Source organism: Crocodylus siamensis, chromosome 4, assembly GCF_052110815.1.
Source record: "Crocodylus siamensis isolate JL-2025a chromosome 4, ASM5211081v1, whole genome shotgun sequence".
Classification (NCBI taxonomy): Eukaryota; Metazoa; Chordata; order Crocodylia; family Crocodylidae; genus Crocodylus; species Crocodylus siamensis.
In genome coordinates, this window is record NC_143398.1 from 181,159,624 (window position 1) to 181,178,517 (window position 18,894).

At 47.8% G+C, this 18,894-nt stretch overlaps 1 protein-coding gene across 2 annotated transcripts in view; it reads right to left on the reverse strand.

The window, feature by feature from the left end:
• SLX9 (SLX9 ribosome biogenesis factor) overlaps positions 1-3,939 on the reverse strand; it is a 116,590-nt gene extending 112,651 nt beyond the window's left edge. The window contains exon 1 of one of the 2 annotated variants that reach the window (XM_090045061.1): positions 3,775-3,939. In XM_090045061.1, the coding sequence (XP_089901187.1) occupies positions 3,775-3,888 (114 nt within the window). In that variant the 5' untranslated portion in view covers positions 3,889-3,939. The remainder of the gene's footprint in view (positions 1-3,774) is intronic. The other variant, XM_090045060.1, reaches the window with a different exon arrangement.
• Between the last annotated feature and the right edge of the window lie 14,955 nt (positions 3,940-18,894).

Below are 18,894 nucleotides of genomic sequence, written 5' to 3' on the forward strand. Positions count from 1 at the left end.
GGTTTACATACCATTTCAGCTAGAAAGTCTCTTCCAAACCTCAAGCCTACAGATTCTGATCACTTTCAGGCACAATCAGCAGGAAGGAAATTGTATATCTATATCTCTTTCCTTCTTGCCGATTGTGCAATGCATATATTTTACACACATAATATAATATTTACAACAAACAGACCTGCTTGCACAGATGTTTCTGCTACTCAGAAATCATTTAACCTGAGTGTCTGAAGAATGTGTCCAGACTTATCTGCTCTTTTTTTATTTTAACTTTATTTATTGAGGTAAATTTCTAGTGTGCCTCACATTGATTTCCTGCAACTGGTTCAGAATTCTTCCACCTGTATAATGAACTATACCTTTATGCAGCTCTAGCATGAGCCACCAGTAACTGTTTATGGTATGCAGAGGTTCACAGTACACAGTGGTGCTCATTTATAAGTCAGACTTTGAAAAAAGCAGACCTTTCTGATTCTGACTACCTGGCTCTGGGCAATTCCAGTATAACCTATAGGATTATTTAGCCTGGAGAAGAGAAGATGCAGGGGTGGCTGGGGGTGGGGTGTATAAGTCTTTAAATACCTGAAAAGTTGATTACCCAGAGGATGAAGAGAACTTTTTCTCTGCTCCTAGTCCTGTCCCCTACAGCCACAATGGCCTCATGCTGCAGCAGAGAAAATTTAGGTAGAAGATTAAGAAGAACCTTCTGATTATGAGAGTGGTCAAGTAGAGTACAGAGGACAGACAAGGGATGGGCAATTATTTGGGCCCACAGACCACATAAGCAATTCTGGGGAGCTGCTGCAGGCCGGTCAGCACCCCCATCAACCCACAACAGCCCAGAACCCATGCATCCTGCGGCTCCTCCCATCACTGCCAACAGTGCACAGCCCTGGCCCCAGCCCCAGCCCCAGCCCCAACCTGCCCTACACCTGCTTCAGACCACACACCCATGCTGAGCAGCACTGGTGGCCAGGCAGAAGCTGGTGCTCTGCGCAGGGGAAAAAGTGGCCCCTCTCCCTCACTGCTGCTGTGCCCTTCTCCCTGCAGCTGCCTAGAGCCCATGGCCTGGAGCCTGCAGCAACTCTCCACTGCCATTACTGCCACCTGCAGGCCACCCAGGAGGACAGCAGTGGCAGTGCAGGGGAGCCACAGGGCAGCCCAGGCATGGGCTCCAAGGGGCTGTAGCAAGAAGGGTCTGGCAGCAGTGAAGAGGAGGGGCTGCTTTTGCCTTGCGCCAAACATCAGCTTCTGTTCAGCTGCCACTGCTACTCAGTGTGGGTGGGCAAGTCCAAAGCAGGAACTGGGCAGGCCAAGGTCAGAGCTGTACACATGGGTTCCATCTGGTCCAGACTGGTCCGCTCTGCTGGGCCAAGTCTGGAGGGGGTACGGGGCTGTGTATGTGGGTCCCCGACAGTACCATGGGGCTAGGGCCAAAGGCAGCAGCAGCCGGAAGGAGCCACTGCCACCTGGGCTGCCTAGAAAGGCAGTCCAGCTATGGAGCTGCGCCAGCCTTGCTTCATGCCCAGGGGGGCGGCAGGATGTGCCACAGGCTGGACAGTACCTGGGCCAGGTAGGATCAAGGGAGCCTGCCGCAGGCCAGACCAAGTCCCTCTGTGGGTGGATCAGGCCCGGGGGCTGTATTTTGCCCACCCAGGGATAGACAGAGGTATAATTGTATCAGTAAAAAAGGACACTAATAGACATGTGATACAAGAGTAGCAAAGCTATTGCAACATACATTCAGGGACAAAGTTAGTATGATTTAGCTATTTTGTATTACCACAGGATTATGCAAATAGCAGCCTACGCGCCCAGCCAACAGCTCTCCATTCCCTTTAAAGTTGTTAAAAGGTATGTTTGTCCATCCCCATAAAAAACCAAAAGGATGACAAAAAACACTATTAGCTCAAAGGTATTATTGATGGGGCAATGGGCAACACTGTAGCAGAAGAAAGGACTGCCAGCCTGAAAGCTAATAGACATCCCATTTACTTTAAGCTGGATGCAGGTGCAGAACTCATTGTGGAACCAGAAACAGTGATATTAGCACAAAAAGAAAAGCCGCAGGCAGTTAAAAGTTAATGGATAAACTCCAGGCTTCACCAGCGACATTATTTCCATTAAAGGAACAAACGTAATAAACATCTGGCTAAATTAACTGGAAAAAAGCAATTTGTAACAGTACCAAAAGAAAAAAAAAGTTGAAGCTAGTGTTAGGCTAAAAACATGTCAAGCCCTTGACCTCATCAATTGGATGTGCTTCCTGGAGGACTGGGGACCCAAACTACTGAGAAAGGTGTTTAAGAAAGTCTTCCAGGGGCAGGGATGCTTTCAGTAGAGCACAGAATACAGCCAAAAAAAGGTTAATTAAGCCATGATGCATATTACTAGGAAAGTTAGAAAAACACCTTAAAACAAAGTTGGAGGCTAAAGAGGAACGGGAACAGGACAGGTCCACTGGTAAAGGAATCACAGAGAACAGAAGAACAACAGAGAGTGTAGACTTACTGACTATTGTTGGAAAGAGTGAATACTTATTTACAGAGCCCACATTCATTATACTTTGCTTATATGCAGAGTTTGACAAAGCTGAAAAGGGAACATTTTCTACATTTCCTGGGGGGGGGGGGGGGGGGGGGGGGGGGGGAAGTTTTGGAGAGATGATTGATGTCAAATATTTTTCAGTGATTATTGCACCACTAGTGGTTCTGGCCCCCAAGATTGTTTCTCAGTGCTTTTCTCAGAAGTGTAAAACTCTTGAGTGATGGGCTTACAATCCAAGAAGGTGACTGCAACAGCTATTTGTGATATATAATATACTCTGTTTAAAAGCCTAGCACTGGGACTGAAAAAAATGCCATGGGCTTGCCCCATAAAGATGCAAACAATGCTTACTAAATGCAAGAACCATCAGCACTCTAGCACTATCTTGCCCTGAAAACAGCCCAGCTCCAAAAGTTTGGAATAATCTGTTTCAAAACTGACTACTGGAAGCCTTGGAAATAAGAGGAGCTAACCAGTTTCAGGGATGCTGGTACCATGGCAAAGAGGAGGGCACTTGTACTCAACAAGATGTGTTTATTACTCTGGCACTGACAATATAGTAGCAGCCCTGAATCTGAGTAGCTTCCCTCCTGGTCAGGGTTGCTAATGGCAGGCCTTTAGCAGTTGTCAGAAACAGTAAAAGACTTTATGTCAGGAAGGCAAATGCACATTACTATTACATTTAAAAAATCCATGGGACTACCGTATAAGTCGGATTCAACATTTAATATTTATCTTAACGAATGCCTGATCATTTATCTCCTGGGTAACTTTCAGCGGTCTCCTGGAGATTTATATCCAATTCCTGGTGCCTCCAGAACAACCCTAGAGGGTGGGCGTGGGTGAATAGGAAAGCTCCTGCCGCACACAGGGGGTTGACCTGGATGAGCTCTGGGGGTCCCTTCCAGTCCAGCCGTTTCCCAGGCTCTACCCCAGTCACCCTCGACAACGCTTGTCCAGCTCTCAGCTCCCCGGACTCCTGAGTTCAACCCCCCCACAACACCCATAGCAGGGCAGCCGTGATATGACTTTCCAGGGCCACAGCCCTGCGCACTGCCCTCCCCATCGGGTGACATGGTGCAGCCCATTTTGCCTTCCCCCCAGACATCCGGCGTGGCACAGACCGCCGGGCTACACACGCCCCTCGATGCACGATGGTACCTCCCACCAGGCCCTGCCTGCCCACCCTCCCTGCGGAATGGTACCGCCCGGCCCGTGCTCCTCGCTTACCTTTCCGGGCGGCGCACTCCAGCCGCCGGCCCCGTTCACTGCGTCTTGGCCCAGGGGCTCCGGGCCCCTCGGGGCTGCCTGGTGCAGCCGCGGCCGTCTCACTTTCCCCACCATGGCCGGGCCGGGCTAGAACCTGCAGTGTCTGGGCGGGGGGAGAGGAGGAGCGTATGTGCCTGTGCGTGTCAGCAATTAAACCTTCCCCCCGGGAACACGGCGCCGCTACGGGGTCCCCCCGCACAAAGGGCCGCACGCACCAGCCGGGTCCGAGAGCAGCGATGGTGCAGGGTAGAAGTGCCTGGAGGGGCCCGGCAGGGGCCAGAGCGCTGCAGCCATCAGTGCTGCTGAGAGTGACATGCCCCCAGGGTGCGCACTGAGGGGGGCTGTACCCATGGGCAGAGAGTCCCACCCAGGTGTCACAGTCCCCAGGGTGCCTTGTGATCCACTGAAAGGAGCCCCGGGGCACCGCACAGTGTTCGCACCGTTAGGGGTGCAGACCTGAGTTCCCAAGATCAACCCAGAGGTTTGAAATAGAAATTGACCCAGGTGCTGCGGTCCCCCAGGGCAGTCAGAAACACTCTGACAGGTGGTGGCCTTTCTGACCACTTGAAACCAGAGGGATGGCTCTGTTCCCTTCCTGCACTCCACAGTGGAGTGAAAACGGAGAGCCGGCCTTTTCCGCCTCAGGGCTGTTGGGGGTTGCTGTGAGTCTGTCCTGGGTGCCTTGAATCTAGAAGGGATGAGTATCACTGCCCTAAAATTAAATTTCTTATTCATTGTAAAGAAGAGGGTTCCTAGGACCCTGTGCTTAGAGGAAAACATGACAGCGAATTAAATCCATATATGTGCTGATACCTGAGAGAGTAATGCTGAAAAAGGGAAATAGAGAAATTAGGCAAAATATGATTATTGCAAGCAAAGGGAAAGCTGCATTTCTGGAGTTTTGGTTTGTTTGTTTTTTAAATAAGGGGGTGGGGAAAAATTGTTTGTTACTTCCTGCACTCTAGGGAATTAAGAAAGCAGAAACACATTAAGTCAAAACATGTTTGTTATTCTTGGCATGTCAGGTCTCCCAGGGAATTTGCTAGGCAGTGTATATATTTTATAGACAGAAAATGGAATATGCAGCAAAATCTGAAATAGATGTGCTAGAGTGCCTTGCAGGAGATCTGCATTTCTTTCCAAGTTAAACCTTCACTGAGGAGTTATTACACAATTTTCTTCCTTCCACCCACCCCAATAAAGGGGGGCACTATGCTTTAGTTATTGATGTATGAGCATGAGATAATACTACAGTCACTAAGAGATAATACTACAGTCTAAGCACATACTCCAGTTTGTAATGACCTGCTTTGCAGGCACTGATGGAGACCACTGATGAAACGCATAAATATTCAGTCCTATTTATCTGTGGCTATGTGAGAGGATGAAATATAAAACCACTTACTTTCCCCTGCACCAGTGCAATCTCTTCAAGCCCAATCTTTCTGCTCTCCTACTGGTTCTTCTGCACCAGACACATTTTCATCTGTTCCCAGTTTTCACTGCATGACTGAACAGGCCTACATGTAGTAGCTGACTAGGCTTCTCTCAGCTGGGGCTGCATGAATTCAGCCATTGCAGCAGGATGACCAGGCAACCCAATCACTTAATAAATACAAGACAGAATCAGTGAGCCCCTTAGTCCAGGAAGTCTGCTGCTTTCTGGGGGCCTGCATCCGCGACATTGCGGAGAAGATCCCAAAGCTCTTCCAGCCCACAGACCACTATCCTATGCTCCTTAGTCATGTGGGCTCCAATGACATGGCTCAGAGCGCTCCCAGCTGGGTCATGAGGCACTATAGAGATTTGGGAGTGGGGCTAAAGGGTCTGGGGGCAAAGGTGGTGTTCTCGTCGATCCTACCAGTCTCAGGCTATGGGCTGAGGAGGGAGAGGAGGATCCATGTAGTCAACCAAAGACTGTGACGCTGGTGTCATCGGGAAAGCTTTGGCTTCCATGACCACAGCCTGCTCTTTGGCGAGAGAGGCAGCAAGCTGCTGGGAAGAGATGGCCTTCACCTCTCCCCTGGAGAGGAGGCTCTTCTCAGCCAGACTGGCTGACCTGCTCCACTGGGCTGTAAAATAAGCTCGTGGAGGGGACTACCGCCACTTCTGGCCCCCTGAGCAACCCTTGCCTGCCTGTACACAACTGCCAGGAGCTTGGGGAATAAGCAAGAGGAGCTCATCCTCCTGCTCAATGCAAATAATTATGATGTCATAGGGATAACGGAGACCTGGTGGGACTCCACCCATGACTGGACCTTAGGTATAGGTACTCTGTACAGGAGATAAAAGGGGCGGGGGTGTAGCTCTATGTTAAGGAAAGCTACATGTCCCTGCAAGCGGATATTGGCAACCAGGGTGGATGACTGGAGACCCTCTGGGTTAAAATCCATGGGGAACACGGCACAAGGGGCACAACAGTGGGAGTCTACTACAAACCTCCCACCCAAAGTCCTGAGCTTGACCAGGAGTTCACCCGGGAACTGGCTGAGGCCGCATGCTCCAGGACCATGGTTGCCATGGGTGACTTCAATTACCCAGACATCTTGTGGGAAGATTACTCAGCAAAATCCGAGCGGTCACAAAGCTTCCTCTCATGCGTGGATGACCTCTACCTGACTCAAGAAGTCTATGGGCCAATAAGAGGCAAAGCGCTGCTCGACCTGGTACTGGCTACTGGGGATGAGCTAATCAGCGACCTAGTGATCGATGGGAAGCTGGGTGACAGGGACCACAAGCTGATCACCTTCACCATCCACCATAAAGCCTGCAAGTCAGTCAGCAACACAAAAGTCAGGGAGACAGGGACAGGGAGGTCTGGGTGAGGGAGATCCCCTGCCCTTCATAAATGCTGACCTCATTTCATAGATTTCATAGATTTCATAGACATTAGGGCTGGAAGGGACCTCGGGAGATCATTGAGTCCAGCCCCCTGCCCAAAGGGCAGGAAGTCAGCTGGGGTCATAGGATCCCAGCAAGATAAGCATCCAATTTACTCTTGAAGGTGTTCAATGTAGGCGCTTGAACCACCTCTGCTGGCAGACTGTTCCAGACCTTGGGGGCTTGGACAGTAAAGAAATTCTTCCTTATGTCCAGCCTGAAACGGTCTTGCAGGAGTTTGTGACCGTTCGACCTCGTCATCCCTTGGGCCGCTCTGGTGAACAGATGTTCCCCCAGATCCTGGTGGTCACCCCTGATAAACTTGTAGGTGGCCATCAGATCACCCCTGAGCCTGCGCTTTTCCAGGCTAAAGAGTCCCGTGGCTCTCAGCCTGTCATCATAAGATCTGTTTTCCTGACCTCTGATCATGCGTGTGGCTCTCCTCTGGACTCTCTCAAGCTTCTCCACATCCTTTTTGAATAGTGGAGCCCAAAACTGGACGCAGTACTCTAGCTGCGGCCTCACCAAGGCCGAGTACAAGGGGAGAATGACGTCCCGGGATCTGCTCGAGAAGCACCTATGGATGCACGCCAGCATTTTGGTCGCTTTACTAGCCACAGCATCGCATTGCAGGCTCGTGTTCATCTTGTGGTCAATGATGACCCCCAAGTCTTTTTCTTCTGTAGTGCTAACCAACGTAGCACTGCCGAGCCTATAAGGGTGCTGCAGGTTTTTCCTCCCAAGGTGGGGAACCTTGCATTTTTCGGTGTTAAACACCATGAGGTTCTCGTCTGCCCATTTGCTGAGCTTGTCCAGGTCAGCCTGGATCACCCGCCTATCTTCTGGCGTGGATGCTTTGCCCCAAAGTTTGGTGTCATTGGCGAACTTGGCCAGTCTGCTCCTGACTCCAATGTCCACATCGTTAATGAAGATGTTGAACAGTATGGGTCCCAGGACAGAGCCTTGAGGGACCCCACTGGTCACAGGGCACCACGATGAGTGACTGCCATCAATCACAACCCTCTGGGTCCGACCACGAAGCCAATTTCCCAGCCAGCGGATCGTGGTGGAGCCAAGGCCACAACTGGGCAGTTTGGCCAAGAGGTGATCATGGGATACCAGAGCAAAAGCTCTTTTGAAGTCAAGATATATGACATCAATCTCTTCTCCCTTGTCCAGGTGATAGGTCACCTGGTCATAGAAGGAAATGAGATTGGTCAAACAAGACCTACCCGCAACAAACCCGTGCTGGCTGTCCCTTAGAATGTTAGCCTGGGCCAGTCCCTCAAGGATGGCCTCCTTAATAAATTTTTCTAAGATCTTCCCCAGGATAGAAGTCAGGCTAATGGGCCTGTAGTTAGCCGGATCCACTCTCCTCCCTTTCTTGAAGATCGGCACCACATTGGCCTTCTTCCAGTCTTCGGGCACTACACCAGAGCGCCAGGAGTTTTCAAAGATCCGTGCCAGGGGCTGGGCTATGACGCTTGCCAGCTCCTTGAGTACCCTGGGGTGCAGGTTGTCAGGGCCAGCTGACTTGAAGGTATCCAGCTTCTCAAGGTGTTCCTTCACGAGGTCAGCATTGATGGAGGGTAGGGGATCCCCCTCACCCAGATTTCCCTGTCCCATAGCAGGCATGGGCATCCCGTGTGACTGATGAAAGACTGACGCAAAGTACCTATTTAATAGGTTGGCTTTTTCGTGGGTGTCAGTTGTCAGTTGCCCCATCTGGTTTAGCAGGGGTCCAACATTGCGCTTGCTTTTCCTCCGGCTCCCCACATATCTGAAAAAGGACTTTTTGTTGTCCTTGATGCCTGAAGCTAGTTGGAGTTCAGTTGCAGCCTTGGCTTTCCTGGTTTGCTCCCTGCAGGACCGGACCAGCGCGGAGTAATCCTCCTTGAGGTGAATCCCGTCCTCCATCCTTTGTAGGCTTTCCTTTTTAGCCACAGTAGGTCCGCTAGGTCTCTGGAGAGCCAGGGGGGCTGCTGTGCCTTCTTGCTGCCTTTCCTCCGTGTTGGAATAGATTTAGCTTGTGCACTGAGGATCGCTTCCTTGAGAAGCAACCACTCTTCTTGAACTCCCAACTCCCTGGGGTCATGGTCCCTGAGGGCCTGACTGACTAGCCTCTTGAGCTTGTCAAAGTCGGCTTTTCTGAAGTCAAGGACTTCTGTGTTGCTGACTGACTTGCGGATGGTGAAGGTGATCAGCTCGTGGTCGCTGTCACCCAACTTCCCATCAATCACTAGGTCGCCGATTAGGTCGTCCCCCGTAGCCAGTACCAGGTCAAGCAGCGCTTTGCCTCTCGTTGGCCCATAGACTTCTCATGAAGGAACATCCTGAGAAGCTGGATACCTTCAAGTCAGCCGGCCCTGACAATCTACACTCCAGGGTACTCAAGGAGCTGGCAAGCATCATAGCTCAGCCCCTGGCACAGATCTTTGAAAACTCCTGGCACTCTGGTGTAGTGCCCAAAGACTGGAAGAAGGCCAATGTGCTGCCTATCTTCAAGAAAGGGAGGAAAGTGGATCTGGCTAACTATAGGCCCATCAGCCTGACTTCTATCCTGTGGAAGATCTTAGAAAAGTTTATTAAAGAGGCCATCCTTAATGGACTGGCCAACACCAACAACCTAAGGGATAGCCAGCATGAGCTTGTTGCAGGTAGGTCTTACTTGACCAATTTCATTTCCTTCTACGACCAGGTGACCTATCACCTGGACAAGGGAGAGGAGATTGGTGTTGTATATCTTGACTTCAAAAAAGCCTTCGATCTGGTATCCCATGATCACCTCTTGGCCAAACTGGACAATTGTGGCCTTGGGTCCACCATGATCCGCTGGCTGGGGAATTGGCTCCCTGGTTGGACCCAGAGGGTAGTAATTGATGAAAGTCACTCATCATGGTATCCTGTGACCAGTGGGGTCCCCCAAGGCTCTGTCCTTGGACCCATATTGTTCAACATCTTCATCAATGATGTGGACATTGGAGTCAGAAGCGGACTGGCCAAGTTTGCCGATGACACCAAACTTTGGGGCAAAGCATCCACTCTAGAAGACAGGTGGGTGATCCAGGCTGACCTGGACAGGCTCAGCAAATGGGCGGACGAGAACCTCATGGTGTTTAACACCAAAAAATGCAAAGTTCTCCACCTTGGGAAGAAAAACCTGCAGCATCCTTATAGGCTTGGCAGTGCTACGCTGGCTAGCACTATGGAAGAAAGAGACTTGGGGGTCATCATTGACCACAAGATGAACGTGAGTCTTCAATGTGATGCTGCGGCTACTAAAGTGACCAAAACGGTGGCTTGCATCCATAGATGCTTCTCAAGCAAATCCCCTTGTACTCGGCCTTGGTGAGGCCGCAGCTGGAGTACTGCATCCAGTTCTGGGCTCCACTATTCAAAAAGGATGTGGAGAAGCTTGAGAGAGCCCAGGGAAGAGCCACGCGCATGATCAGAGGTCAAGAAAACAGATCTTACGATGACAGGCTGAGAGCCATGGGGCTCTTTAGCCTGGAAAAGTGCAGGCTCAGGGGTGATCTGATGGCCACCTATAAGTTTATCAGGGTGACCACCAGTATCTGGGGGAACGTTTGTTCACCAGAGCGCCCCAAGGGATGACGAGGTCGAATGGTTATAAACTACTACAAGACTGTTTCAGGCTGGACATAAGGAAGAATTTCTTTACTGTCCGAGCCCCCAAGGTCTGGAACAGTCTGCCAGCGGAGGTGGTTCAAGCACCTACATTGAACACCTTCAAGAGTAAATTGGATGCTTATCTTGCTGGGATCCTATGACCCCAGCTGACTTCCTGCCCTTTGGGCAGGGGGCTGGACTCGATGATCTTCCGAGGTCTCTTCCAGCCCTAATGTCTATGAAATCTATGCCTCTGAAATCTATGAAGCCAGCTCCTGTTCTGTCCTGGGGGATGCTTTCTAGAGTTGTTTGATATTATTTGGTATTTCAACAGCAAGTGGTACATCTTTGCAATGAAATTTTGGGCCATTGTTCCTTTTTCTGTATAGCTTACAGTGATGGTTGAAATTTTGTGAGGCTCAATTAAAAATGTTGCTGAAAAAAGGTTTGTAAACAACTGATCTCATCTTTTTGGACCAGTTTTCTCTAGTCCAACATTTCCACATATGTTCTATTAATTGCAAAGCACATTTTTAGGGAGCATGCTAAAAGCCTGCCTGTTCTTTTCTATGCTCAAAGAGATAACTGACAGCCTTTAAGCTAATCTGTATGGAATTTGGCAGACTCAGTAACCACTAGATGGCATGCCTCCTCTCAGAACCAAAAGTAACTAACTTGCATATCTGTTGATAAACACCAGATGCCCATCCCTTATATGACTTTTTAATCAGCTCTTAATGCACTTTATAAAAGGAATCAGTGTCACTGTCTCCATTTTACAGGTGGAAAAACTGAGACATGGAAATGAGCTTGGATTTGGCCAGGATCATTTAGCCGGCCAGTGACAGGGCCAGGAGTAGAGCGCGTGTTTCATGTTAGTATACACTGTAGGCAAGAAACTGCATAGTTGTCCTGTTTGCAGGCCAGGCATGGGAATACAGCAACCTGTGATCAATGACGGTTACCTCAAAAGGCTTGACCTCTCCGGTGCCTCCAGTTCTATTCCCTCCAAAAGCAGTGACAGTATAGCCCTACAGGCTTCTGAAAGCAAATAAATATTTATGTAGAACAAATTTTGTTGGGTTTTTTGGGAAAAACATACTAAAAACAATACATCAGCCCATAAACATGCCTCCCCATGTCTAAGACATACCAGTTGCCTGGGAAAAACCTGATTCTCTCCTAGCTGACCACTTTGATCCTGGGAGAAATTTGATACAGTAAGTTTCCTCTTGATCTCTAGATTCTCATTGTAGCAAAACAACTTGCATGTTGCTGAAGCCAGGAGGCAAAACCTTAAAAGCCAATAGTTTTATTTGTCTTTCAAGTGTGTAGCAGGAGCTATAGTTTTATCTGGGGAGTTATTGTATTACTGTCCATTGGTTCCTACTGAATTAAAGTAAAAGACATATATAGTAACTATTCTACCCCGTGTACCTAATGCAGTCTGCCTCCTCAGATCAGTCATGTTCAAGTATTGCATAGAAGCTCTGTGCCTGTGTGACAGAGTGCCTAGGACTCCCTGTTACTTTAAAGAAAGAAAACGCAGCTGATAGAGCTCAGACAGGTGACCCCAGACCAGCTGCCTGGAAGAAGGTAACAAAGAAACACTGCTCCTTTGGCAAGGAGCTGCCTAGGGAGAGAAAAAGGGCACATCTGCAGACAGTCAGGAGACCTCTGCCTAGGGTGAGCTTGCAGGGGAATAAGCAGGTTGATGCAAGAGGCTATGACTGTCTATTGCAGAACTAGCTGTGAGGCAATAGGGCAGAAACTAATGTTGTCAACAAAGGTCTCCCAGGACAACAGTCATAAGCTGCCACAATCAGTCTTCAGGCCCCACTGAGAAATCCCTGTGGGATGAGTGCCACTTGACTGGAAGGGGCAAGGCTTAAGCAGCATTTAAGTCTAGAGCCTGGGTCAGCTCAGGTAGTCTGACCCAGCTAACTGCAGAGTTAGGAGCTCCTGGTTTGGAAGGCTGCAGGAGGATACTAAGTTCACTTCTGAGCTGCCTTATGGGGACTACCAGTAAGATGCTGATATCTTACTGAGGAATGCAATTCAAGATAAGGGGAAGATTTGTTGCAAGGCAATGGATTACTGTTGCTGTTTATATCCAGAGTGGGTTAAGTTTATGTTTTAGCTACTCTGCTTATTCCTTTGTTACAATTTAATCTGGTGGTCTGGGACTGTTGGGGGTTGGTGGAACTCCCAATAGTGCATGAGGGCCCACAGGCATCCTGAGCCCACCAGGAACACAAAACCAGGCTCATTGCCTAGGACAGATGGGGCCAGGGGCCCAGGGCTTGTTTCCCAGAGCTGGGCAAGGACAGAGCCAAAGCCCAGTGTCCAGGAAAGACTAAATGCCTGGGCCCCCTGGCCCTAGCATCTGAGCCAAAGCAAGCTCAGCACCCAGAGCAGGAAAGAGAGAGATGGCAGGGGGAGGGCTAGGGAATCCATACAGAGCCAAAGTAGACTCAGTGTCTAGAACGGGTGGAAACAGGCCCAAGATCCCAGATGGGGCCAGAGCAGGGTCACTGCCCAGAGCAGGACAAGGACAGGGCCAGAAGACCCAGTGTCTGAGAAGGACTGATGGCAAGGAGCCCATAATCCAAGTAGGAGAGACAGGAGCTGGAACCCAAAAGTTCAGTCTGGCACAGTGAACTGTTCCTAGAGACCCCAGCAAAAGGAAATGGGTCAAGACCCCAACAGGGGAGGGTTTAGACAGTATTGCTTTTGGAGGCATAGACATGACTAGGGGAGGTCAGAGGCTGTGACTAAGCCCTTAAGGCTACAGTTGCCCTGAGGGGATGGATTGAGAGGACCCACTTAGCACAAGGGCAAAACTGAGTAGCAGGGTCCAGGAGGGACCTGCTTGCTGTCACAAGGACCGGGGCTCACTCTAGTACCTATTAGGGAGCCTCCCTTTCAAGCAATCACTCCAAGGTGCGACAGATAAGAAGGAAGGGGAGGATCCCAGAGCTGGAGCAGGGCAGGTGGCATAAGGCCAATACAGGCTGTCACACCTGCCCCTGGGATGTGAATCTTGCTAGTCTGTCACAGCAGCCTCTATGCAGTCATCCTTAGAGCTTGCCTATATAGAGATGTTGCACTTCTTAAAATTCTGTAAAAAATGACAATGCAGAACTAATTCAAATCCCTATGTAGACCTTCTTATCATCTTAAAACTGGTAGTATTACTTTAGTTTGTGCTCATAATTCACCCATACAAACCAAATGTCTATAAGATGCATTTAAACTAATGAATGAGTGTCCACACACAACATCTATACACTTCCTATTAGGCCACAGGAAACAAACTCTGCAGCAGGTTAGTACTTTTAAATATAAGCACTATTCTGCTGTGGAGTTTTTAAAATAAACCCTTCACTGAGCTGTTGACCTAGCTGCTTGGGGCATGAGGGTGCTTCAGTGCATGGGCTGCCCACCAGCTAGCCCCCGACATCTTGCAGCCAGCACTGCTCCAACCCAGCTCAACATGCTGCATTCCCAAGCACATGTTCAAAAAGCACACCAAGGAGCAATAAACTCTGGTGCAATATGTTCCAGAGTTTATTGCTTCGCATTAATATGCATGTGTAGTCATACCCTGCAAGTAGAATTTTAACATACAGTGTGTCGGGCAACTTTAAATAGAGGCAGCACTAATGGCTCTACATGCCTTGCTGAATGTCTCATTGTGTCAAACACAAAAACAAAAGGACCTTAAATGGGAATGAAAGGTAACCAATGCAAAACAAACAAAAGGAAATATATGTTCACACAGAGTGTAATCAGCTAAGTTACTCAGTGCCACAGGAAGTCACTGAAGCTGAATGCAGCAAGTTTCCCATGGGGAGCAAACATTTATGTCTTTAACAAGAATATCCTGACCTATAATTAACACCATCAACCACTTTAAAAGTGATATTAAGCCTCCTGCTTCAAGTCTATCTTTATCAGCACACAAGAAGAAACCCATGCAGTGGATAGACTACTGCACAGCAGGTTTTTTTGCATTTTATTATGAAGCATCTAGTGATGGTCAATGTCAGAGCTGGAAAACAAAACAAGACTCAGGAATGATCCAGTTTGGCAGTTCCTGTCCTTTACTACTAGATGTACACAATAAGGGGAAAAATCAACAAAGAGGAGTTCAGTGAAACTGAGGCCCAAATCCAACTTCTCCCATAAGCAGCTTAGGTTATCTTATGTGTCTAAGTAGAGACATGTAAGTGATATGTAGGGCTAGTTTTTAGATCCTACTGGCCCCTTCACAACTTGATTTGTCTTTATATTCTAAGACATTTCTGTTCCATCTAGGAAGACATGTAACCCCGGTAAGACTTTGAAAGATGAGGAGAAGACAATCCAGGAGGAGGAAGTATTTGAGGAATAGGTCCTTCCTACCCTTTAGCCCAATAACATAGTGCCTAAGGCACTTCCCCAAGGAATGTATTCTAGGTGCCCTTCATCCTGAATACATTTGAACCTACTCCACTTACCTCCCAACAAAGTGCCCTAATTTGCAGACCTTGTGCTAGGCAAAGCCATAAGGACCCTCTATACCTCTTGCTGAAGCCATCCCATTGGGCAGCCAAGAGGAAAAAGACTTAAAGAGAAAAAAAGCCAGCCAGAAGGCATCTAACTAGTTGACTGATCTGTGTACTACCTCAGAAGAGGACATGCCTTGGGTTCAAGCCCTTGCTCATGCCCCTAGTACTGTCTATTGGTTTTATCCAATGACTCTTTCATGCAAAATACAGAAACATTGGGACCTGCTTTATACAAAGATTGTGAAGTCTTTTACTTGAGTAAGAACTCATATATTTGATGTTAGAGATGGCCAGCCAAAGCCACAGGCTAATAGAGTGTGTGGAAACAGAAAGGGAAGAGCAACATTAAGTTATTTCTTATTCTGGTAGCATAAGTTACCAGATAGCACATGTGCTCTTCCAAACTGCTGTACATTCTTTGAAAAAATCTTGCTGATTCCTTTTCTTTGTGGGGGGCTGTTAAAAACAGAAAGAGAGTTTGCTTTCATTGTTCATCTCCCTAACTTTGGGGCACAGTTGATTCCGGGGTTAGGGACAGATATTCCAAAAGCCTGAGCCTGAATTAATTCAATCTTTGCAGGTTAATTTAACCTGACTAGGCTATTAAAATTTGCAAATGCACAGACATCCCAGAAAAGCAGGCACATGCCTGCAGTGGCTCAGGCTAGAAGCCAGGGGGTGCTAGAACGGCCCTCCATTCCCTCTACAGTGCTGAGCTGAGGGGAGTGTGGCCAAGCCCTGGCAGGACACACCGATTATGGAGGGCACCCCCTTCTGACCAGATCAGCAGAGAATTGATAGCATAGTGTTTATCACCCTTAACACAGCGTTTCTCACCCCATTAAGAACAACAAAGGGACATCACCAACTACCTACAGATTCTGCCTTTATCCATCTGCCACAGCATAGCCAGCATGTGATCTTCTATCTAATTCTGAGACGTGTCTGTGTAAGGTAGAGGGGAGTGTGGGGAGCAGGAGGAAGCCAGGCAGATAACTGCATTCTGTGCCGAGCTCCAGCCAGGGAGCAGAGCGGAGGGGCCAGCCCAGCTGCAGAGCAGAGAGCCTTGCCCAGCCCAGAGAGCATGCTAGGATGCTGCGGGAGTCTGGTTTATCTTAAACCAGCAAGGGGTCTGGGACAGACATTGTATAAATGGGTTTGACCCAAATCAGTTAAGTCTGATATACTACATTCATCCAGGCTTATCTCAAACTAGTTTCAGCCATTTTCAAACTGTTTTATGTGCACTGAACATCTGTTCTGTTACAGGTTTAAACCAGTTGCTGATCACTTAAACCGGTTTATGTGTAATGTCTGTTCCTAGCCCAGGAGACCAGCCATTACTGTTTGGGCTGGGATTACAGAATACCTCAGCATCAACAGTGCAGCATGCTTCTTTAGTCAAGACTCCAAGCACTTGCAGGAGCAACACAGCACCTCACAATACTAACATCCATGAAAGCAGGAAACTCTTTGGCTGGAGACTAATTCAGCTCCACAGATTCTCATTTTAACTGCAAAGGCAAGGACAAAGCTAATTTATTATGGATTTGGTACAGAGGTCAAATTCCAAGTCCCTGCATAGAGCTACAATGCTGTTCTGCTATTTTGTGCTGCTAGCTAGACCAGGTAGGGCTCGTTCTCCTGTTCAAGGATTTGTGTCTCCTTCTGAGGCAGAAGGGATAGAGGTTTCACAGAAGAATAGCATTTGAGATGCAAACAATTCTGGAGGAAGTTCAGAGCAAGGGTTTTACATAGTTTATATATATATATGGTTTTGAGGCCCCTTTCTGTTGGCCAAATAATAGGGAAGTTGAACACAACATGAAGACAGGAGGACATAACTACTGCCCTTCATTTGAACAGTTGAACTTGTAGGAACTGTCATCCAGAACAGAGGCTATGTGTCAAGCTGGTCAGAAAATGGGCTATGAGGACATGGTGTTTTTTCAGGATATTGTTTGATGAGACTGAAGGGAGCAGGGGGACAGAAACACCCACGAGAAGCCAAAAAAAAAAAAAGGGAGAGAGAGAGAGAGAACCAGCCCCAAAGCCAAGGAGATGGTAAGAGAAATATTGGAAAAATGACCATGAAAGGAGGCAAAAAAAAAAATAAACATTTTAGGCAAAGAACTGGCCAGTAAAGGACTTTGAATTACAAGGAAAGAAAGTGCTTCCTGCTGCTTGATTCCTACAGTGTTCCATGAAACACAAGTTTGTAAATTCTCTCTAAAGAAACAGGATCACATGAAGAAATCCCTGACTCTATCAGAAATTTCTCTTCCTAACAGAAGCAATTTAAAAGACACCAGATATTGGCTAACAGCTTGGGTCAAAATGGGCCAAAATATAGATGCATGCCGTCTCGCTGCTAGTACAGAGCTGGATCCTTGGCCTCCCTTACAGGAAGCTGAGGCACCACAGGCTTTCTGGGGCGGGCAGGACAGCCAACAGTCAGCTGTGATTTCTCTGTCAGAAGATCACAATGCTTCAACGCAGAATTAATAGAAGCAGTTTATTAAGTGTTTTCTTTTCCCCGTTCTCTTAAAGAAAAATGGGAGGAAAGGGGAAAGGGAACTTCATAGTACAGCCTAAAAAAATAGATCTTTTTACCTTCTATAGCAGAAAAGGTTTTACATAATTTAAATAGGAAGGGAAACTGGCCTGGGGACAGGCCAACTATATTCATGGAAGAAAGCAAATCCCTTGTATTTTTCAATGGGTCTCAGTTACATAGGAAGATAAATCCCACTGCCATCCTAGGGGATCTTTCCTAAGACATTTGGTACTTTTGGAAATTGTAGCCCACCTGAGCTAAACACATCATGTTCTTAAGGGGAAATGTATTGAAAGAAGGACTACAGACTTTGTTTCTGAAGCCTGTATATATGTATCTTGAGCAGGTTTGAAATTCTCTTCTTAGTAACATGAAGTTGCTTGAAACCAGTGCCAGTTCCTAAACTGGAACAAATATCCTTCAGCAACAAAACAGCCTAAAGATACTCTGGCTCCCAAACAAATCTTCCAAGCAAGAAGATTTATGCAAGATCAAGTTGAACAACAGGGCGGTCATGTGGGAGTTGATAAGGGAAAGACTCATCATATTCTTATTTTGTTGGTATAATTGTACAGTTTCCCAAAAAAAGTGTGTCACAAAAACAGTAAGAGGAAGTATGGCTATTATTAGGAAAGCAGAAGGGAAGGATCTTATCGGCTGCTGCACCGAGTCCCCTGGTCTTGTTCCTAGTCACTCTTTTTTTTACTCTTTTATTACAAATTGAAGCTCATAACTGAGTAATTCCTTGTTTCTTTGTAACAAGTTTCTTACTCAAGGAGATGTGTACTCGCATACTTCTCATAAATCAGAAGTTTCTCTTCCTTTTCGCTGGCTGCCATTCAGTGATGGATTTTAAGCCTATGCTTAAGTGCTCTGCTGACATGAAGGCAAAGAATGACCCAGCATGGTTTTCCCAATAGCAGCAGCAAGAGTCCTTTAAAAGCAGTGTTTACTGAAACAAAAAGAATGAAAGTGAATCCCAGACAAGCAGTGCAAAATGTTACCTCATGTGAGGCTGTGGCTGCATAGGGAACCACTTAAGCAAGTCAGTGGAGAAACAGCTTTGGTTCAAACTCATTCCAGAAAAACCTAAAGCTACCTTGTTAGGCGTTAATTTTGGGCAGCTCCTGGAACTCTAGTCTTAACCCCTGGATTTGCCACATATTAAAACCTTTAAGTAGCTTAAAGCAGTGGTTCTCAACCTTTTTTGTACCAGGACCCATTTGTAAACATCAATGGCCAGTCTCAAGTCAGTGGCCTTCACTCCCGACCACTGTCCCCCTTCCCCAGGCCCCAGCCCCCCCAGTTTGTGGGGTAGGGGGTGGGTATGTGGGGCAAGATGGGTCCCAAGCAGCCCCTTGCAGGCTGGAACTCTACCAGCCTGCGAGGGAAAAGCCACAGTTTCCCATGCTCTTCTGCTGTAAAGGAGAATCCATTTTCAAGTTTGTTTGCAACCCTTTC